The sequence below is a fragment of the Sebastes umbrosus genome, chromosome 20, assembly GCF_015220745.1.
Source record: "Sebastes umbrosus isolate fSebUmb1 chromosome 20, fSebUmb1.pri, whole genome shotgun sequence".
Classification (NCBI taxonomy): Eukaryota; Metazoa; Chordata; class Actinopteri; order Perciformes; family Sebastidae; genus Sebastes; species Sebastes umbrosus.
This window is the reverse complement of record NC_051288.1, coordinates 7,388,876-7,404,845: the sequence shown is the minus strand read 5'-3', so window position 1 is coordinate 7,404,845 and position 15,970 is coordinate 7,388,876. Positions and strand designations below refer to the sequence as shown.

The 15,970-nt window shown below is 40.0% G+C and overlaps 1 protein-coding gene across 1 annotated transcript in view; it reads left to right on the top strand.

The window, feature by feature from the left end:
- The first annotated feature begins 4,036 nt into the window (after window positions 1-4,036).
- The window catches only part of LOC119479512 (Na(+)/H(+) exchange regulatory cofactor NHE-RF1-like), a 28,311-nt gene continuing 16,377 nt past the window's right edge, over window positions 4,037-15,970 (top strand). The window contains exon 1 of the mRNA XM_037755235.1: window positions 4,037-4,789. Coding sequence (XP_037611163.1) covers window positions 4,295-4,789 — 495 coding nt within the window. The 5' untranslated portion in view covers window positions 4,037-4,294. The remainder of the gene's footprint in view (window positions 4,790-15,970) is intronic.

Below are 15,970 nucleotides of genomic sequence, written 5' to 3'. Positions count from 1 at the left end.
ATGTTTACTGGTTTGCATGTACCAAATCTGTGCGCAGTGCCTCCAGAACATATTAAACTCTATTTATATTTGTATCAAGACAAACAAAAAGTATAAGCAAATAATTAGCATTTCTCTTCAGATTATAACTCAAGACTCAGGGTTAAATTTTAAAGTCCACTTCAACACATTAAAGCTGCATTAATGGGTTAAAAGGTTTTGGGCCACTTAGGGAGCAACGAAACGAGATTACCGCCTTGAAAAATTGTTTTGGCAAACCTGTTAGCAAGCAGTTGCCTATTTGCACATCCATTTATTTAGAGAATTATTGTAAGTCTACTCTCCTTTTAGCTCCATTTTGGTCTCCACCAATTCCCGAGGAAAATATCTGGCTATTTAGCTGCTAAATGCTACACTTTGTTCAGCAGCTAGTTACTTACTTTTTCTGACATTTCTTGTTGGGCAGGTATCGTACGTATGTTGAGTTTCAGGCCAGAAAACCAAAACAATTAAAGGGCGCTAAAACACTACATGACAACATGTGTCATTGAAAGGAACAGTGTGTAACATTTGGGGGCATCTATTGGCAGAATTGGAATATAATATTCATAACTATGTTTTCATTAGAGTATGAAAACCTGAAAATAAGAATTGTGCCCTTCATATCTACATAGGGAGCGGGTCCTCTTCACGGAGTCCTCCATGTTGCTCCACCATGTTTCTACAGTAGCCCAGAACGGACAAACCAAACACTGGCTCTAGAGAGGGCCTTGCGCTGTTACGTTACCTGATCTGCAGAGTGCTAAACCGTGTTACCGCCAGCCACCGTTCTGACTTCCGTTGCTCCTAAAGTAGTGTTATTAGGGTAAGGACGGCCTCTGAGCGAGGCGAACAGCGTTACCACGGATTTGCACTTTGCAGCTCACGTTACCGCAGTCTTGGAAAGAGAGGAGTGGGTGGAGGGGTACTCAGTTGGTTGCAATCTGCAACCACACTGCTAGGAGCCGCCAAATCCCAAACTCTGTACCTTTAATGCCACGTCGTTACCGTAAAACGGCTGCAGTTAGGTTTAGGCAACAAAACCACTTAGGTTTAGGAAAAACATCATGGTTGGGCTTAAGTACATAAACTTAGTAAAATACTTACGTAAACAATTTAACATAAGTACGGACAACACGCCACTAACGTAACTTCAAAATAACTCAACACATACTCGAACACATGCTGCATCTAAAAACGCGTGGAAAACGCCAGCTGTGCTGCTCTTTTTTTCTTTCCAATGTGCTTGGGAGGTTGCGCCGGCTGTGATTGGTGTGACATGACATGTGGTGCGCTGAAGGGTTCCAAAAGTTTAAAAAATGTTATCTCATGGCACAGCCGTCGCGGCCCAAAAAATAGGCGCTTGGGAACACTTGCGCGCTGCGACAGTGTCGCTCTCGCGTTTGACTGTGCCTGCCACGTATCTATATTGACAACAATGGATTTGAGCATGCAAAAGACACGGCATGTGTACGGCCCCTTATTCTACGTCACTAGCTCTGAGCGTAGCATATTTACGCGGATGCGTTTGCATTGCAGTCAGCACAGACTACATGGAGTACACATGACACGCAAACAGCAACAAAGCTCTTGTTATTGCACGCAGAATGACTTATAAATTACCGCATCATTCACGATTTGGTGAGACCGGTCCGAGGTTTGACAGTGCAGGCCATAACTTTTACATTAGACATAGTAATTTGATCCATTAAAAATATTTATTAGTGCAGCTTTAACTAGAACTAATGATGTCAGAACAACAGCTCCATGTTCAGGTTTTACTGTAACACAAGCAAATTTATGAACTTCTGTTTTGCAGTATGCAATGTTCTTTAGCAAATATTTCCTACTGGTAGATTACTGTATGGATGCTCAGGTCTGACACAGTTTATAATCTAAATGATTGAGATTATTGCCTTTAGACTTTGTACATATTGAACAGTTGTTTGTTGTCAGACCACGCTGCCAAAAGTTGTCTATGATGTGTTGTTGTATGCTGCATAAGAAATAAACTATTTTTAACTGAGCACACTTTATATGAACAGTAGTCTCCCCCGCAGTCACCCACAGTAGAGTTGTAGCCACAATGGTGAGAGAGTGTGTGAGAGAGAGAGTGTGACAGAGAGAGAGTGTGAGAGAGAGAGAGAGAGAGATCTATATCAAATTACCACAAACCAACTGACAAACAATGCATATTGGGTCTTCAGGGCCCCTGACTTATCTTTGCCTGTTGTTTTTTGTTTTTTATACTTCCAAAACAAAAAACATGCCATGACCAACATTTAATAAGTATGTGAAGCTGTATAGTTATAAAAACCAACAGGAATAAATACGATCAAACCTTCCTATTTGCAGGTGTAGCCTTCAAAATAAAATAAATGATATTGCCGCTTCAAAAACGTGGATTTGATTTAAAGGTCTTATTGATAACATTTTTACGTAGACAAATATTTAAAAAATCCACAGAGCCTTCAGAAAGGCGTTGAATAAAAGTATGGCTTTTCCTAAAAAATTAAAAATATTAGGATTGTGAATTAATAATTTTTTTTTTAATTTTGGTGGGTCCAAAATGAATGTTTTGTTTACCTCTGTGGAAGATATCTCATGTTTGGTTCCCACTTCTAACAAGGCTTGTGAGCCAATATTAAAACAACGTCGGTATCACGTGGTATCTCTGGGTTGTCAGTTAGTGTGGAAAAAACGAATAAATGGCTGAGATTGACGGTAAGTGTCTGGCAACGACTTGTTATTAATGTTACTAATAGCACCTTTAAATTTATTTTCATTGTTGTTCTCAACCTTGTACCAACTCCAACAAGGGAGACGTTGTTTCTCAGTGCTTTTATGGTGCACTTTTTGGAGGCCATGTTACATCCCTATTTAGCTATTTTGCTCTCTTATGTTGAAAAGCTAAGTGAAGTTGTGACCTTTAATTGACAAAATTGTGCTGCAGTTTTTGATTGTTGAAATTTGTTGAAAAAGTTAAGATGATTTTTTTTAATAATCTGCAATGTTCTATTAATTAGATTTTTTTTCCATGTTTACTTATCCACCTGTTCAATTACTTATTTTTTTCTAATTGTGTTTTTTTCATTTCAGATCACTGTTTCCAATATGAGTGTTCTCTCTCAGGACCTTGAAAAGATTGTGCAAGAAACTGCATTGTCCTCTCGCCCGTTTTGTTGGTTGCTGGTAATATGTTTTCCTAATATTACGACTTTTTTTCTCGTAAAGTTATGACTTTATTCTCGTAATATTACGACTTTTTTCTCCTAAATTTATGACTTTATTCTCATCATTTTACGCCTTTTTTTCGTAAAGTTATGACTTTATTCTCATAATATTACGACTTTTATTCTCCTAAATGTATGACTTTATTCTCCTAATATTTTGACTTTTATTCTCCTAAATATATGACTTTATTCTCGTAATATTCCGACTTTCTTTTTCGTAAAGTTACGACTTTTTTCTCATAAAGATACGACTTTATTCTTGTAATATTACGACTTTTTTCCCCGTAAAATTCCGACTTTACTCTCGTAATTTGACGACTTTTTTCTCGTAAAGTTATGACTTTATTCTCATAATTTGAAACTTTTTTCTCGTAAAGTTATGACTTTATTATCGTAATATTACGACTCTATCCTCGTAATTTCACGACTTTTTTCTTGTAAAATCACGACTTTATTCTCGTAATTTCATGACTTTTCTCTCGTAAAGTTATGACTTTATTCTCGTAATATTACGACTTTATTCTCATAATTTTACGACTTTTTTCTCGTAATATCACGACTTTATCCTCGTAATATTATGACTTTATTCTCGAAATCTCAGATTTCTTTTTTCCTCAATGTGGCCCTAATACTCCGTCGTAAAATGATACCTTATTGAAATCCAGATTTTGAAAACACACACTTATGTAACGTTTAAGTGCACACTGTAGTTTCGATATCCAAATTTTAAACTTTTATTTTGAAAAGCCGACGACAAGGGTTAATCTTATTGTGGTAGTTGTAGCACGGGACGGAGGTAGAGAAGAAGATTGCAACATTGCAGTCAGAGGAGGAGGAGGATCTGTGTGAACCGAGCAGAGCGGTGTGAGTGAAAGCGAAGTGGAAACTTTACTGTGACTCAGTTGAGCGGAAGTGGAGCTGGAGTGAAGTCAGAGTGAACAACAGGTGTGAGTTTCTGGTTGTTGTGTGACTTTAAAGGCTCTGAAGTGGTTCTCATTACGAGGAGAGAAGTTTGTTCGTCGGTTAGAAGAGCAGAAACAAACATGTCAAAGCTCCGACCCAGACTGTGTGTGCTGGAGAAGAGCTCCAGCGGCTACGGGTTCCACCTGCACGGCGAGAAGGGCAAGACCGGCCAGTTCATCCGCCTCGTGGAGTCCGACACCCCGGCCTCCGAAGCGGGGCTCCTCGCCGGAGACCGCCTGGCCTTCGTGAACGGGGAGAGCGTGGAGGGCGAGAGCCACCAGCAGGTGGTCTCCAGGATCCGGGCCACCGCCGGGGCTCTGGAGCTGGTCGTGGTGGACGCAGAGACGGCCGAGCTGCTGAAGAAACACAACCTGCAGTGCCGGAGGGAGTACGCCACGGAGGGGGTTCCCATACCCGGCGGGGACAGCGACTCTGGCAGCGGGGGGGACCCGCAGAGCAACGGGAGCAGCCCGAGAGAGGCCACCACCCCAGTCCCGGTCCCGCGGGAGAACGGGGACGCGTCCTCGGAGAGGTCGGACAGGTCGGAGAGGCTGAGTGTCAGCTCCAGCACCAAGGTACTGTAGGCCTGCTGTAAAGCACAGCTACTCACTCTGGTTAAGTTACTGCACACTTCACTTAGTGTACCTATAGAGCTGTCATTAGTTTATATTATGTTGTATTTAGGGCTGACACTTGATTCAAATATTTGTAATAATATTATTAATATAATAATAATAATAATAATATATAATCGCATGATTGCCCATAGTTAATCGCGATTAACTGCAAATTAATCGCACATTTTCATCTATGCAAAATGAACCTTAAAGGGAGATTTGTCAAGTATTTAATGATCTTATCAACATGGGACTTGACAAATATGCTGCTTTATGCAAATTTATGTTTATATTTATTACTGGCAATAAATATAATACCATAATCCTTAGGTTTTCTAGTTTCATATGATGCCAGTATCTTCACTTTAGCATTAAAACTGAGCACGCTACAACCTAAAAATCGCAAGTTGCTTTAATGCATCAAAGAAATTAGTGGCGTTAAAACAAATTTGTGTCAAGGCTATATATTATATTATATTATATTATGTTCTTGACTAAACAACTTTTAAACTGTTGAAAGGTCAAAAGGTCAGTGGTTGACCTCTTGACCTGTGAATAGAAATGGGCTTTATGGATCAAATCTTCTATCATGTAATCTTGTATCATCAGCATATCACTATATCATCATAATGTAGTAACATTTCTGAAAATCAATTAAGAAACTTGACCCTGGAAATATTTTCTTGGCCTTTTGGATCAGTGTGTTACAAAACACCCTCAACTCAAAGGCCACTTGCTTTTATGTTGCATCTAGGGCTGTCAATCCATTCAAATATTTATTCGGGATTAATCGCATGATTGTCCGTAGTTAATCGCGATTAATCCCACAATAATTGTATCTGTTCAAAATGTACCTTAAAAGGGAGATTTGTCAAGTATTTAACAGTTTTATCAACATGGGAGTGGACAAATATGCTGCTTTATGCAAATGTATGTATATATTTATTATTGAAAGTCAATTAACAACACAGAACAATGACAGATATTGTCCAGAAACCCTCACAGGTACTGCATTTAGCATAACAAATATGGTCAAATTATAGCATGGCAAACTGCAGCCCAACAGGCAACAACAGCTGTCAGTGTGCTGACTTGACAATAACTTGCCCCCAAACTGCATGTGATTATCATAAAGTGGGCATGTCTGTAAAGGGGAGACTCGTGGGTACCCATAGAACCCATTTTCATTCACATATCTTGAGGTCAGAGGTCAACGGACCCTTTGAAAATGGCCATGCCAGTTTTTCCTCGCCAAACTTTAGCGTCGGTTTGGAGCGTTATTTATCCTCCTTAGCAACAAGCTAATATGACATGGTTGGTACCAATGGATTCCTCAGGTTTTTCTACTTTCATATGAGCCCTTTACAACCTAAAAATTGCAAGTTGTTTTAATGCGTTAAAGAAATGAGTGGCGTTAAAACAAATTTGCATTATCGCGATCGCGTTAACTTTGACAGCCCTAGTTATATTCTATTCTATTATATATTCCTGACTAAATGTATCAAGCAAACATTATGAGGCAAAAGCCTCTAAACCTTTAGAACAGTCGGTCTTAAGGTCAGCTGTTAACCTCTTGACCTGTGAATATCATGCAATATTGCATCATCATATCACTGTAGTATCATAATTTAGTAGGATTTCTAAAAAATATGTAGTATTAGTATTGAAATTCAATATTACGATTTATTGCAATTTTTGTCTGTTGTCTGTTTTGGCAACGGATACGGATATGATATCATGTTACCCAGACCACAACAATAAAAGCGGTGACTTCCTTCTTCCTCCGCATAGACTCAAATGAAGCAAATATACCGAGGTGTATCTAGGTGAATTTTTTTCCAGCCCTACTATTCAGTCCATGTTATTTGCAGTGCCCCGAGCTTATATCTCTTATATCTGATCTGAGGCCAGCCTCTGAGCTGCAAAGGCTATGTAGAAATAGATCCCCTATTAAGTAGCCAGTGAAAGGCTATAAACTAAGCCAGAAAGGTGACACAGCACAGTGAAATATGCCAGGCCTCTACTCATTCCTGTTCAATAGACTCTTTGCCACAGAAACTCCCGTCAGTCTCTCAGCTTCCTGTCTCGGAATTTCCCCGTCAGGTTTGGCGAGTCGGACCAGAGGCTTTGTCATATGATGCATGTCAGCGAGACAGAGCATCATTTTTTACACTCTTATTATTATCTCATAGAGATATGAATTGCATAATAGGATAAAAATAGTGCTTCTATTGCACACGCCCAGAGCGTCTACATGTGAGTGTTGGATGAAGGTGCGCCACAATTTCAGATTTTTTTGAATGAGCTTTGGTTAATGGTAATTAGCAACAATGCTAATGGTCTGACGCCCTGTTTGGCACTCTACACTACGTCAACATTTTGCTTTGACATGCGTTTCTTTCTTGGATTACCACAATCCTGCCTCTTTGAAAGACCAGGCTTTTGTTGTCTGTTACGAAAATATTTTGCAAGGTTTTTCTTTGAAGTTGTTGTAATCTTGGTAGGATTTAGTAGTTACATAACTGTTATTAGCCAGTGCAAAGTCTGGGCCCTGATTTTTACATGTTGTGTAACAAACATGCAAAATAGCCTAATTGTGGAGGTGTTTATCTGCTCTGAGAAAGGCAGTGGTTTTTATTTGGGGCTTACAAAAACAATAGGATACTAGGTTATTTTTAGACTTGGCACCCGCAGTAAGTAGGAGTCAATGATTGGCTACAAAACAACATGAATGCACTGGTAGTGATTCAGTGTCTTTCATGGATTACATTGTAAATCCTTAAATAGCTGTAGGTTATCATTAGGGCTGGAACTAAAAGCTTTTTATACACCGGGGGCGTGATGAGTAAACTACACGAAAATGCGAAATACTCGCCTGCAAATATTTTATGTCTAGGGCTTTTATTGTGAAAGGTAAGAACGGAAGGAGCTGATCTGGTCTGCGCTGATCTTTGTCAAGATTGAAAGGAGTAATGTAATTTGCAGTCTTGGTTCGGACTACGGAGCCTCCATGTTGTAGTTTCATAAATGTAGGCGAAATCCAACCTATTTCGCAAAACGCGATTGGTTGATGCCTTTTATTCGCGGTGCGAAAGCTCTGGAAAATCGACCTCATTCTGAAAAAAGTGTTGCTTTTTCACCGCGTTATTCACGTTCTATATGAAGTACTCATGACAAAAACAACAGTTCGAAAAAATATATTGACGTGCAAATGAATCACCTTAATGGTTATTTTCATTATTGATTATTCTATCACTGTTTTGGTTAATTGATAAATCACTAAAGGTTTAAAAGTGACATGGACAGTGGCCACACATGTGGTTCTGTGATTATTGTGATGCTAAATTGGGTGTCTGCATTGGCAGTTGGCTTATTCAGTTCCATGGTCATAAATGTAGACCCTCACAAACAATGGGCGGATGACAAAGTTGACATCACACGGACCATTGCTGCCAAGCAAATGCTTTGGGGAAAATTATAATTTGTATGACATTTTCCATGTCTTTTTCATTTCAAGCACTCCTCCCAACAGGAAGTTGGATGGCACGCTAATGTGTTTATTTGCAGAAGCATAGTCACACCAGTATATAATCCAATTAAATCTCTGAGATAAATTCATTTCAGGGAAATTGCTGAGGTCAGCAGATCTGCAGTATAAATAAGAGCAAATCTTTCGTGTGAAGTTCAACCTTGGTGAAATTGGACACAAATTCACACACGGCCTATTAGCTGTGCTGCACTATCAACTTGTATATGACCCTGCTCCACCTATTGCACGTGGATGTATGGATGAACTTGTGACCGGGCCTTTACAATGATAGAAAACAGAGAAAATTACCTTTTTTGCTTGATAAGATTAGTGCGTTGCATGCAGCAGTCTTGTGGTTTCAGTGCTTAACAACCCACCCCGCTGCAACGATAAGCCGATGCACAAACAGGTTAAGTCCATCATTTATCACCAGCTGAAGCGTATGAGCAAAACAGACAACAGAGTTCCCAGTTCACCCGTCCGGAAGGGTTACTGCAGCAGCTGCTGTGAACGTAGCAGTGCAGTGTGTGTGTGCAGTTTGTCGGTGAATAAATGCTTAAACTCCTCAAGACCCAATCCAAGCTCTGCTGATTTAAAGTGACAGGGTTTAGCCCCAAAGCTAGCAACACATGTGGCGCAGACTCACTTAAGGTGGACCAGTTATTCTCCTTGAAGTGACAAGCCGCTCCTCTGAGTTTTCCTTCTCAGCTTTTTATTTAATTTGTAATATTTATTTTAACTGTTTAACCAATAGTATTAATCAATCAAACGGTTAATTATTAACATTCCTATTTAGGCTACCAAAGCTTGGATGCAAAGATTTCGATACTGCACCGACTGTGTCAAGAGTTAACTACTTAAGGCCAGCTCCTAAGTAGCTAACATTAGGCTAAGAGCTAGCTAACACTAGCCTCAACTTTCTCCTTTGTGCAACTTAAAATGTCGAACAAAGTCAGCAGTTGTTGATTCTCTGACTCGAATCCAACTGATATGACTCAAATCCACACCTAAATGTATCTCCTACATTTCACCCCTGTTCCGCTGTTATAAATGGGATGTCCAGATCTCTGTTTCATTCTATGTAGGTGGCTCATGCTCCGTCACTAATACTCTGACCTCCGGTAAAGTGAACAGCCCAGGCTGGCTGGCTGGCTGGGATGCTGCAAACCTCCAGCTACATTCCTCCCTGATGGGAAACTTGGCAGAGCCTGACTGATGGTCTTCTACTGGCCTCTGATACCGGCCTCTCAGTGGGATACACTTGAGTGGGCCGGCCAGTGATGACGTGAAACCAGCCCTGCTGAGCACAATCGTGGTTACAATAGTTCCTTTCACGTGATTGCCTTTAGTTGGACTTGGTATCGCAGTCCAAGGGCTCAGTCACCACACTTTTTTTTCACACTAAATTAAGCAAAATCCTCACGGTGGTGGTCTTGGCAAAGACTTGGATATCTAATACTTCTGAGATTGCTTTTTCCTAGAGATAAAAGCATGAAGTGAATGAGCATGTCATCATATTATGGTAACATCCTGGCCTCCGGCGACTCGGACCTCCGCCACACCGAGGGCCTTCTCTCGGTCACCATAGAGATCCCCAGCAGCAGAAAGAGGCTTTGTCCACAGTGTTTGCATGGGGAGAAAGGCTTGTGGGCCAGGGAGGAAAGGAGAGAGGACTCTCACGCCTCAACAAGGAGGCCACGCTGACCCTGAAATACCTACACCCTCACTTAACACACACTGTCAATAGGGCTGCAGGGAAGTGAGAGTATGTGTGGGTGTGTGTGTGGATGTGGGCAAGAGGGGGCCGGCCACAAGATTAAACGGCGATTTGTTCTGTACTTGTAGATGTGAAAATGTCAAACAAATGATGAAGTAATAGGGTCCTAAATGAATGGGTGGTAAAAGTGTTGAGGTAAGGTTTAATATAATGAGCTTCTTGACCACAATACATGGCAATTCACTCCCGACAATTCATTGGTTAGCGGTTACGGACTCATTGTGTTTGGACTTTTTACAACCTGTGTGCTCTCCATTAATAGCTACGAATCTTAAGACTTTGAACCTCAGTTGGAGAATGAAGGCCGCGAGGCAGCTCTCATCTTTCCAGCGGATGATTTCGTTTTCAGTGTTTCACAACGTCTCTTATCTCTCAGCTCATATAAGCCTGGGAAAGAACAATTAATCTGCGTGCTTTATTGATTCAAGAGAAGAGAAAGCTATAAATCAAGATTACCGTTGTGTTGCTCAATGTAGCTGCAGTTGCTCAAGTTTATTCCATCGATAGAATGTCTGTAGTTGTAATATAACAGCAATAGGTTTGAGACGGGCTTGGATCTGACTTCTTCAATAAAGTACAGAAGACGCAATAAAATATTTAGTCTCCGTGTAATATTGAAGCATTTGCAGTTTTTATTGTGCTGAAAGTCGATTAATCGACCAGATAGCTTAGCCAATGCTGGAGTTTTAACACCAATATTGATATTTCAGCGTTTATCATTGACAAGGGACAAGGAAGAAACATAATTATTAACAGGATATTTTACAGATGAATATAAACCTGTGAATTTTTTATATTGTACAGACTGTGATGGCAGCATTGTTTCTAAACTATCTGTAGCATTTTTGCAATGCAATTTACTTATCGGCCGGCTTATATAGCCAGTACCGATAAATGTGCTATAGCTAATATAGGCCTGGCCGATTTATCAGTCCGCTCTAGTCAATAGCCTATTTTGATAATTGATTAACAGTCATTTATCAAGCAAAAATGACAAACATATGCTGGTTCCAGCCTCTCAAATGTGAGGATTGTTGCTGTTTAATATTATAGTAAATTGAATATCTTTACATTTTGGACTGTTGGTTGGTCAAAACAAGCGATCTTTGAAGACATCACTGTGGGCTCCAGGGTAATTTGATGGGTATTTTTCAGTTACTGTTTTGACTAATACAATCTCACCTAACGGTCCACTCAGTAGCTAGTCTGGAGATTTGGCTGTAATTAGCATCATTACCATATATGTGCTGAAAGGCTGTTGGAAGTGCTAGCGAAGAGTATAAAAGCAAAGAGACGAATCTCCGCCGCTAGATGGCACTGCGGCAGCGCTGCCGCCATTTTGGACTGAATGAGCCTGTGGCCATGGATGTAGGCGGACGTTTTACTTGCGTCTGGTAGTCACTTTCAGTCCAAAATGGCGGAAGCGTATCTCTGCTGCTGGGCGCTGACGTCGCAATGGAAAGACCAATTGACTTTCACTTCTTAGCAACATACTATACGTTCTTTGGTGCTAGTACGATGCAGGCTGCTCGTAAATGCTTGGTCAAAATCAACATCATTATAGTTTTTGTATCTGAGGTGGTCATCTGATGGAGATGCTTTTTAAATAAAGTGTCACATTTTCCACTGATGACTGGACACCTGACTGTGCCAGGCCATCCACGCGTACTACAGTTGATAAACGGTGTCTATTTGGAGTTCAAGCCAAACCATTTATTTTTTTATTTCATTAACCGTGTGTGTCTTGATTACATAGCATCGACAGCACTGATTTTGTGACCTATTTTTTTGTTTGTTTATCCCTTATTGTCACTCCCAATTTTTTTATTATTATTTAATTCCCATCATCAGAAAAATCTTCACAGAAGAGTGTAATATTTTGAATGACCTTTGAATGGAGTACATTATGCTCATGTTTAAGAAATAATTTTTAACAGTTGAGTTTCAGTTTTGTTACTCAGTCCAAATATTGGTGGGAGCCTGAGGGAGCCTGAGGGAGCAACCTGCCATCACATGGTTCTTTATATTAGCTGCCATCCAAAACAAACTCCATAAAAGAGCCGTTGGCGTCATCTGACTGAGATCCACACTGTTTTCTTAGTGACGCAGTCTAAATAAACACACACGGATACAAAATAGCCTGTTGGTTGCCCAAGCTTCCCATGAAGTCCTTTTATTCTCAGCAATAGACTAAATGTGCCGTAGCCATTCATTCGTTCTTCAGCATTTTCCTCTTGAGGTTAACCAAGGACATGTCTCTGACACGGAGATGACAGGAGACTCTGAGCCATCACGCTGTGATCATGTTGTCCCCTCCTCCGGCTCGGACTGGACCGTGAAGTTAAGCCGTCCAACGAAAGCCCGCAGATCCATCAAGATTTAATGGGGGGTCTTTGGCATGACAGGGATTATAATTACATTTGGTTCGAGTAATTAGGAACGTGTCTTTGAAGTCTCTCCTCCTCTCAAACTCTTGAGTGCCTTCATACTACGTTACATATACCTCAAGCTTTGGGCTCAGCCTGCTTTCAGCTCTGATCAGTCAGCAGCTGCTAAATTGAGAATTCAGCATGACCAGACAGATTGAAATGATTATATGCGCAGAGATGAGGGAGGGGGGATGTGTCTGGGGAAATAAAAATATAATATGATCTGACAGTTGGTACAGATCATTTTTGTCACCATTCCTTTTAATACACTCTGTTATGGTGTCAAAGTTAAGCTTTGTGAAGCTAAATTTAAGGAAAAAAAAAGATGTTATAAGTAAAAAACAGATTCTGACGATGAGAGACGGCACCGACGTCATTGAACACTAACGGTGACAATATCCAACATGTAATACTGAAAAAAAAAACACAAGACTAAAATGTGGCATAAAAAAACAAAAACATTTTACCATTTCACCTTCCACCTTCTCTTCCCCTCTCGTGCTGCGGCTGCGGCGGTGGCGGCGCTCAGTCTGTCTCTGTACTTCCTCTCTAAGACCTCAGTCCTGACAATTGTGCTACTATAATGCTATAAAGTTTGCAGGTTGGGTTAGGTTCAGGTTTGTTGATTGATGAAAGCATATTTTTGCATTGTGCAAATTAAATTAAAAAACTAGAATAACTTAAAAAAAAATAGCCGTCAAAAAAGAGAAAAACCTTTGACTAAAAGTAACAAATAAAACTCGACTAAAATGTAGGGCTGTCAAAGTTAACGTGATACTAACGCGTAACGTCACTAATTTCTTTAAAGCATTAACGCAAATTGCGATTTTTAGGTTGTAGCGGGCTCAGTTTTAAAGCTACTGGCATCATATGAAACTACAAAACCTAATAAATCCGTTGGTACAACCATGTCATACTAGCTTGTCATGAAGGAGGTTGAATAATGCTCCAAACTTGCGCTAACATTTTGACGAGGAAAAACTGTCATGGCCATTTTCAAAGGGGTCCCTTGACTGACCTCAAGATATCAGGGCTGTGTATTGGGCAGATTCGGAGATACAATACATATCATGATACAGGGGTTACGATTCTATATATTGCGATACTGTAAGCAAGGCGATATATTGTGTTTTTTTAAATCTAATTTTAGGGAAACTGTCATAGTATAAAGAACACACCATCATCTGCATAAAATCTGAGTGAAAAAAGTTAACTTTTTTTATGCAATAAGAACAGAACAGTGGGATTTGCATTTGTATTCATCAGTCCCTGTAACATCCAGCATCATAGCACTGCTTTAAGAGGACACATACAGTACACTGAGAGGGCACATCTCTTTGCAAATGAAATAAAGTATTGACTCAGTTAATCTTCGCATGAAAACTATTAATTAAAAATCGATACAAGGTTTTTATGATAATCACATGCAGTTTGGGGCAAGTCATAGTCAAGTCAGCACACTGACAGCTGCTGTTGCCTGTTGGGCTGCAGTTTGCCATGTTATGATTTGAGCATATTTTTTCTGGTAATGCAGTACCTGTGAGGGTTTCTGGACAATATTTGTCATTGTTTTGTGTTGTTAATTGATTTCCACTAATGAATATATACATACATTTGCATAAAGCAGCATATAAGTCCACTCCCATGTTGATAAAAGTATTAAATACTTGACAGATCTCCCTTTTAAGGTACATTTTGAACAGATAAAAAATGTGTGATTAATTGAGATTAAATATATTAATCTTTTGACAGCCCTTGTAAAATGTAATGACATTTCGTCGACTAAAATCAGACTGAAACTATTAATGATAAAAATGATTAAAATGTGACTAAAACTAATAAACATTTTCGTCTAAAGTCTAAGACTAAATCTAAAATAGCTAACAAAATGAACACTGGATATCATATCATTCTCCTTTGTTTCTCTGTGGATGAAAAGATGATTTCTGTGGTTTAGTGCTGACTCTTATTCTCTGATCAGAGGCCTGAGTTGCTGAGTGGTATATGAAGATGAACTAATTTTTCAGTTGCATATTTTGTTGGTAGAGAGGCCTCTTCTGTAACCACAAACACTCACGCAATACAAACATACAAGTTTCATACATACACACACACACGCGCACACATCAGGTTCCTCTGTCAGCAGACGAGTTGTTAGCTGAAGGGGTGGAAGCTGTGAGGAAACCACTTCCTGTCCCTGTAGCGAGTTGCTATAGTGCCGAAGCTACATTGTTTGTTTTAATGTCTCAGCCTGTTAATGATAACCATAATGCTACATGTAGTGGCAGTTCTGTGTAGTTTGTGTTGATTATGTAAGCTAATAACTTCCTCCAGCAATAAACACATAGCTCGATGTTACCGTGTTCATGAGGCGAGCACACAGTCGGCCATTAGGGCCTACGTGGCTAAACGGTTTGGACAGATTGGACGTCACGCACCAAAATACAACTGACTGCTTTACTCAACGTGATGTATTTACTGCAACCTTTAGCTGAAACACACATGAACAGAGTTCTAGAGAGGATTATTTAGCAGAGTATTGTGCCAGCAATCTTTGTTTGTTTGTTTTTTTACTACAGAAAATGAGTCAGAATGAGGCTGGCTTGTTTGTCATGCGTTACACAATAGTTACTTTTTTATCCTAAATGTAATTAGTTTACCTTAATAGATAGATGGTGGTAGTAGTAGTTAGGGCTGCCAGACTTTATTCATGTTTTTCAATTACACGCTAATGAAAACATAGTTGTGAATATTAAATTCCATTTCTGCTAATCGATCCCCCTAAATCAATCAATATAAGTCAATCCAATGCCAACTTTCGACACCTTACCACTTTCGATACCCGTGCTACGGGCACATGTCGGTCAGTACCAAAAAACTGAGGTTTGCTAACCAGCCCCAATTCTATGTTCTGTTAGATTTAGCGAGGAACCGTTCATTGCACAAGTCCATTGCACAACTCCTGCCAAAGAGGTGGACTGTAGCAATCCCTGGACTCTTTTCAAGTTAATTAGTTCAAGAGGCTGGTGTGAGAAGGGCTCTAAGGTTCAAGAGTGTAACACAACACATGCAACCTGTAAGGGCGGTTCAACAGAAATGGCTCGATTCATTCTTCCAGTATACTTTGTGAAAACTTACAGCACGTTCTCTCTGTGGAATTGTGCCCAGAGATGGCCATAAAGGTTTCACATCGCACTGTTTAGTGTTTTCACCCTCAGTTCAAGGTCCTCCTAACAAATCAGCTCTCCTTATGTGACACCGGGTCGGAGTGCAGGATCTGATGTTTAACTACAGCAAGCCGTAAAACCATTAACCTCTGATGTTCAACAAGCTTAGGGGGATGTTTACAATGACTGCCTGCTGCCTCTTGTACCATTGCACTGAAACTAGGCTAATCCTGCGTT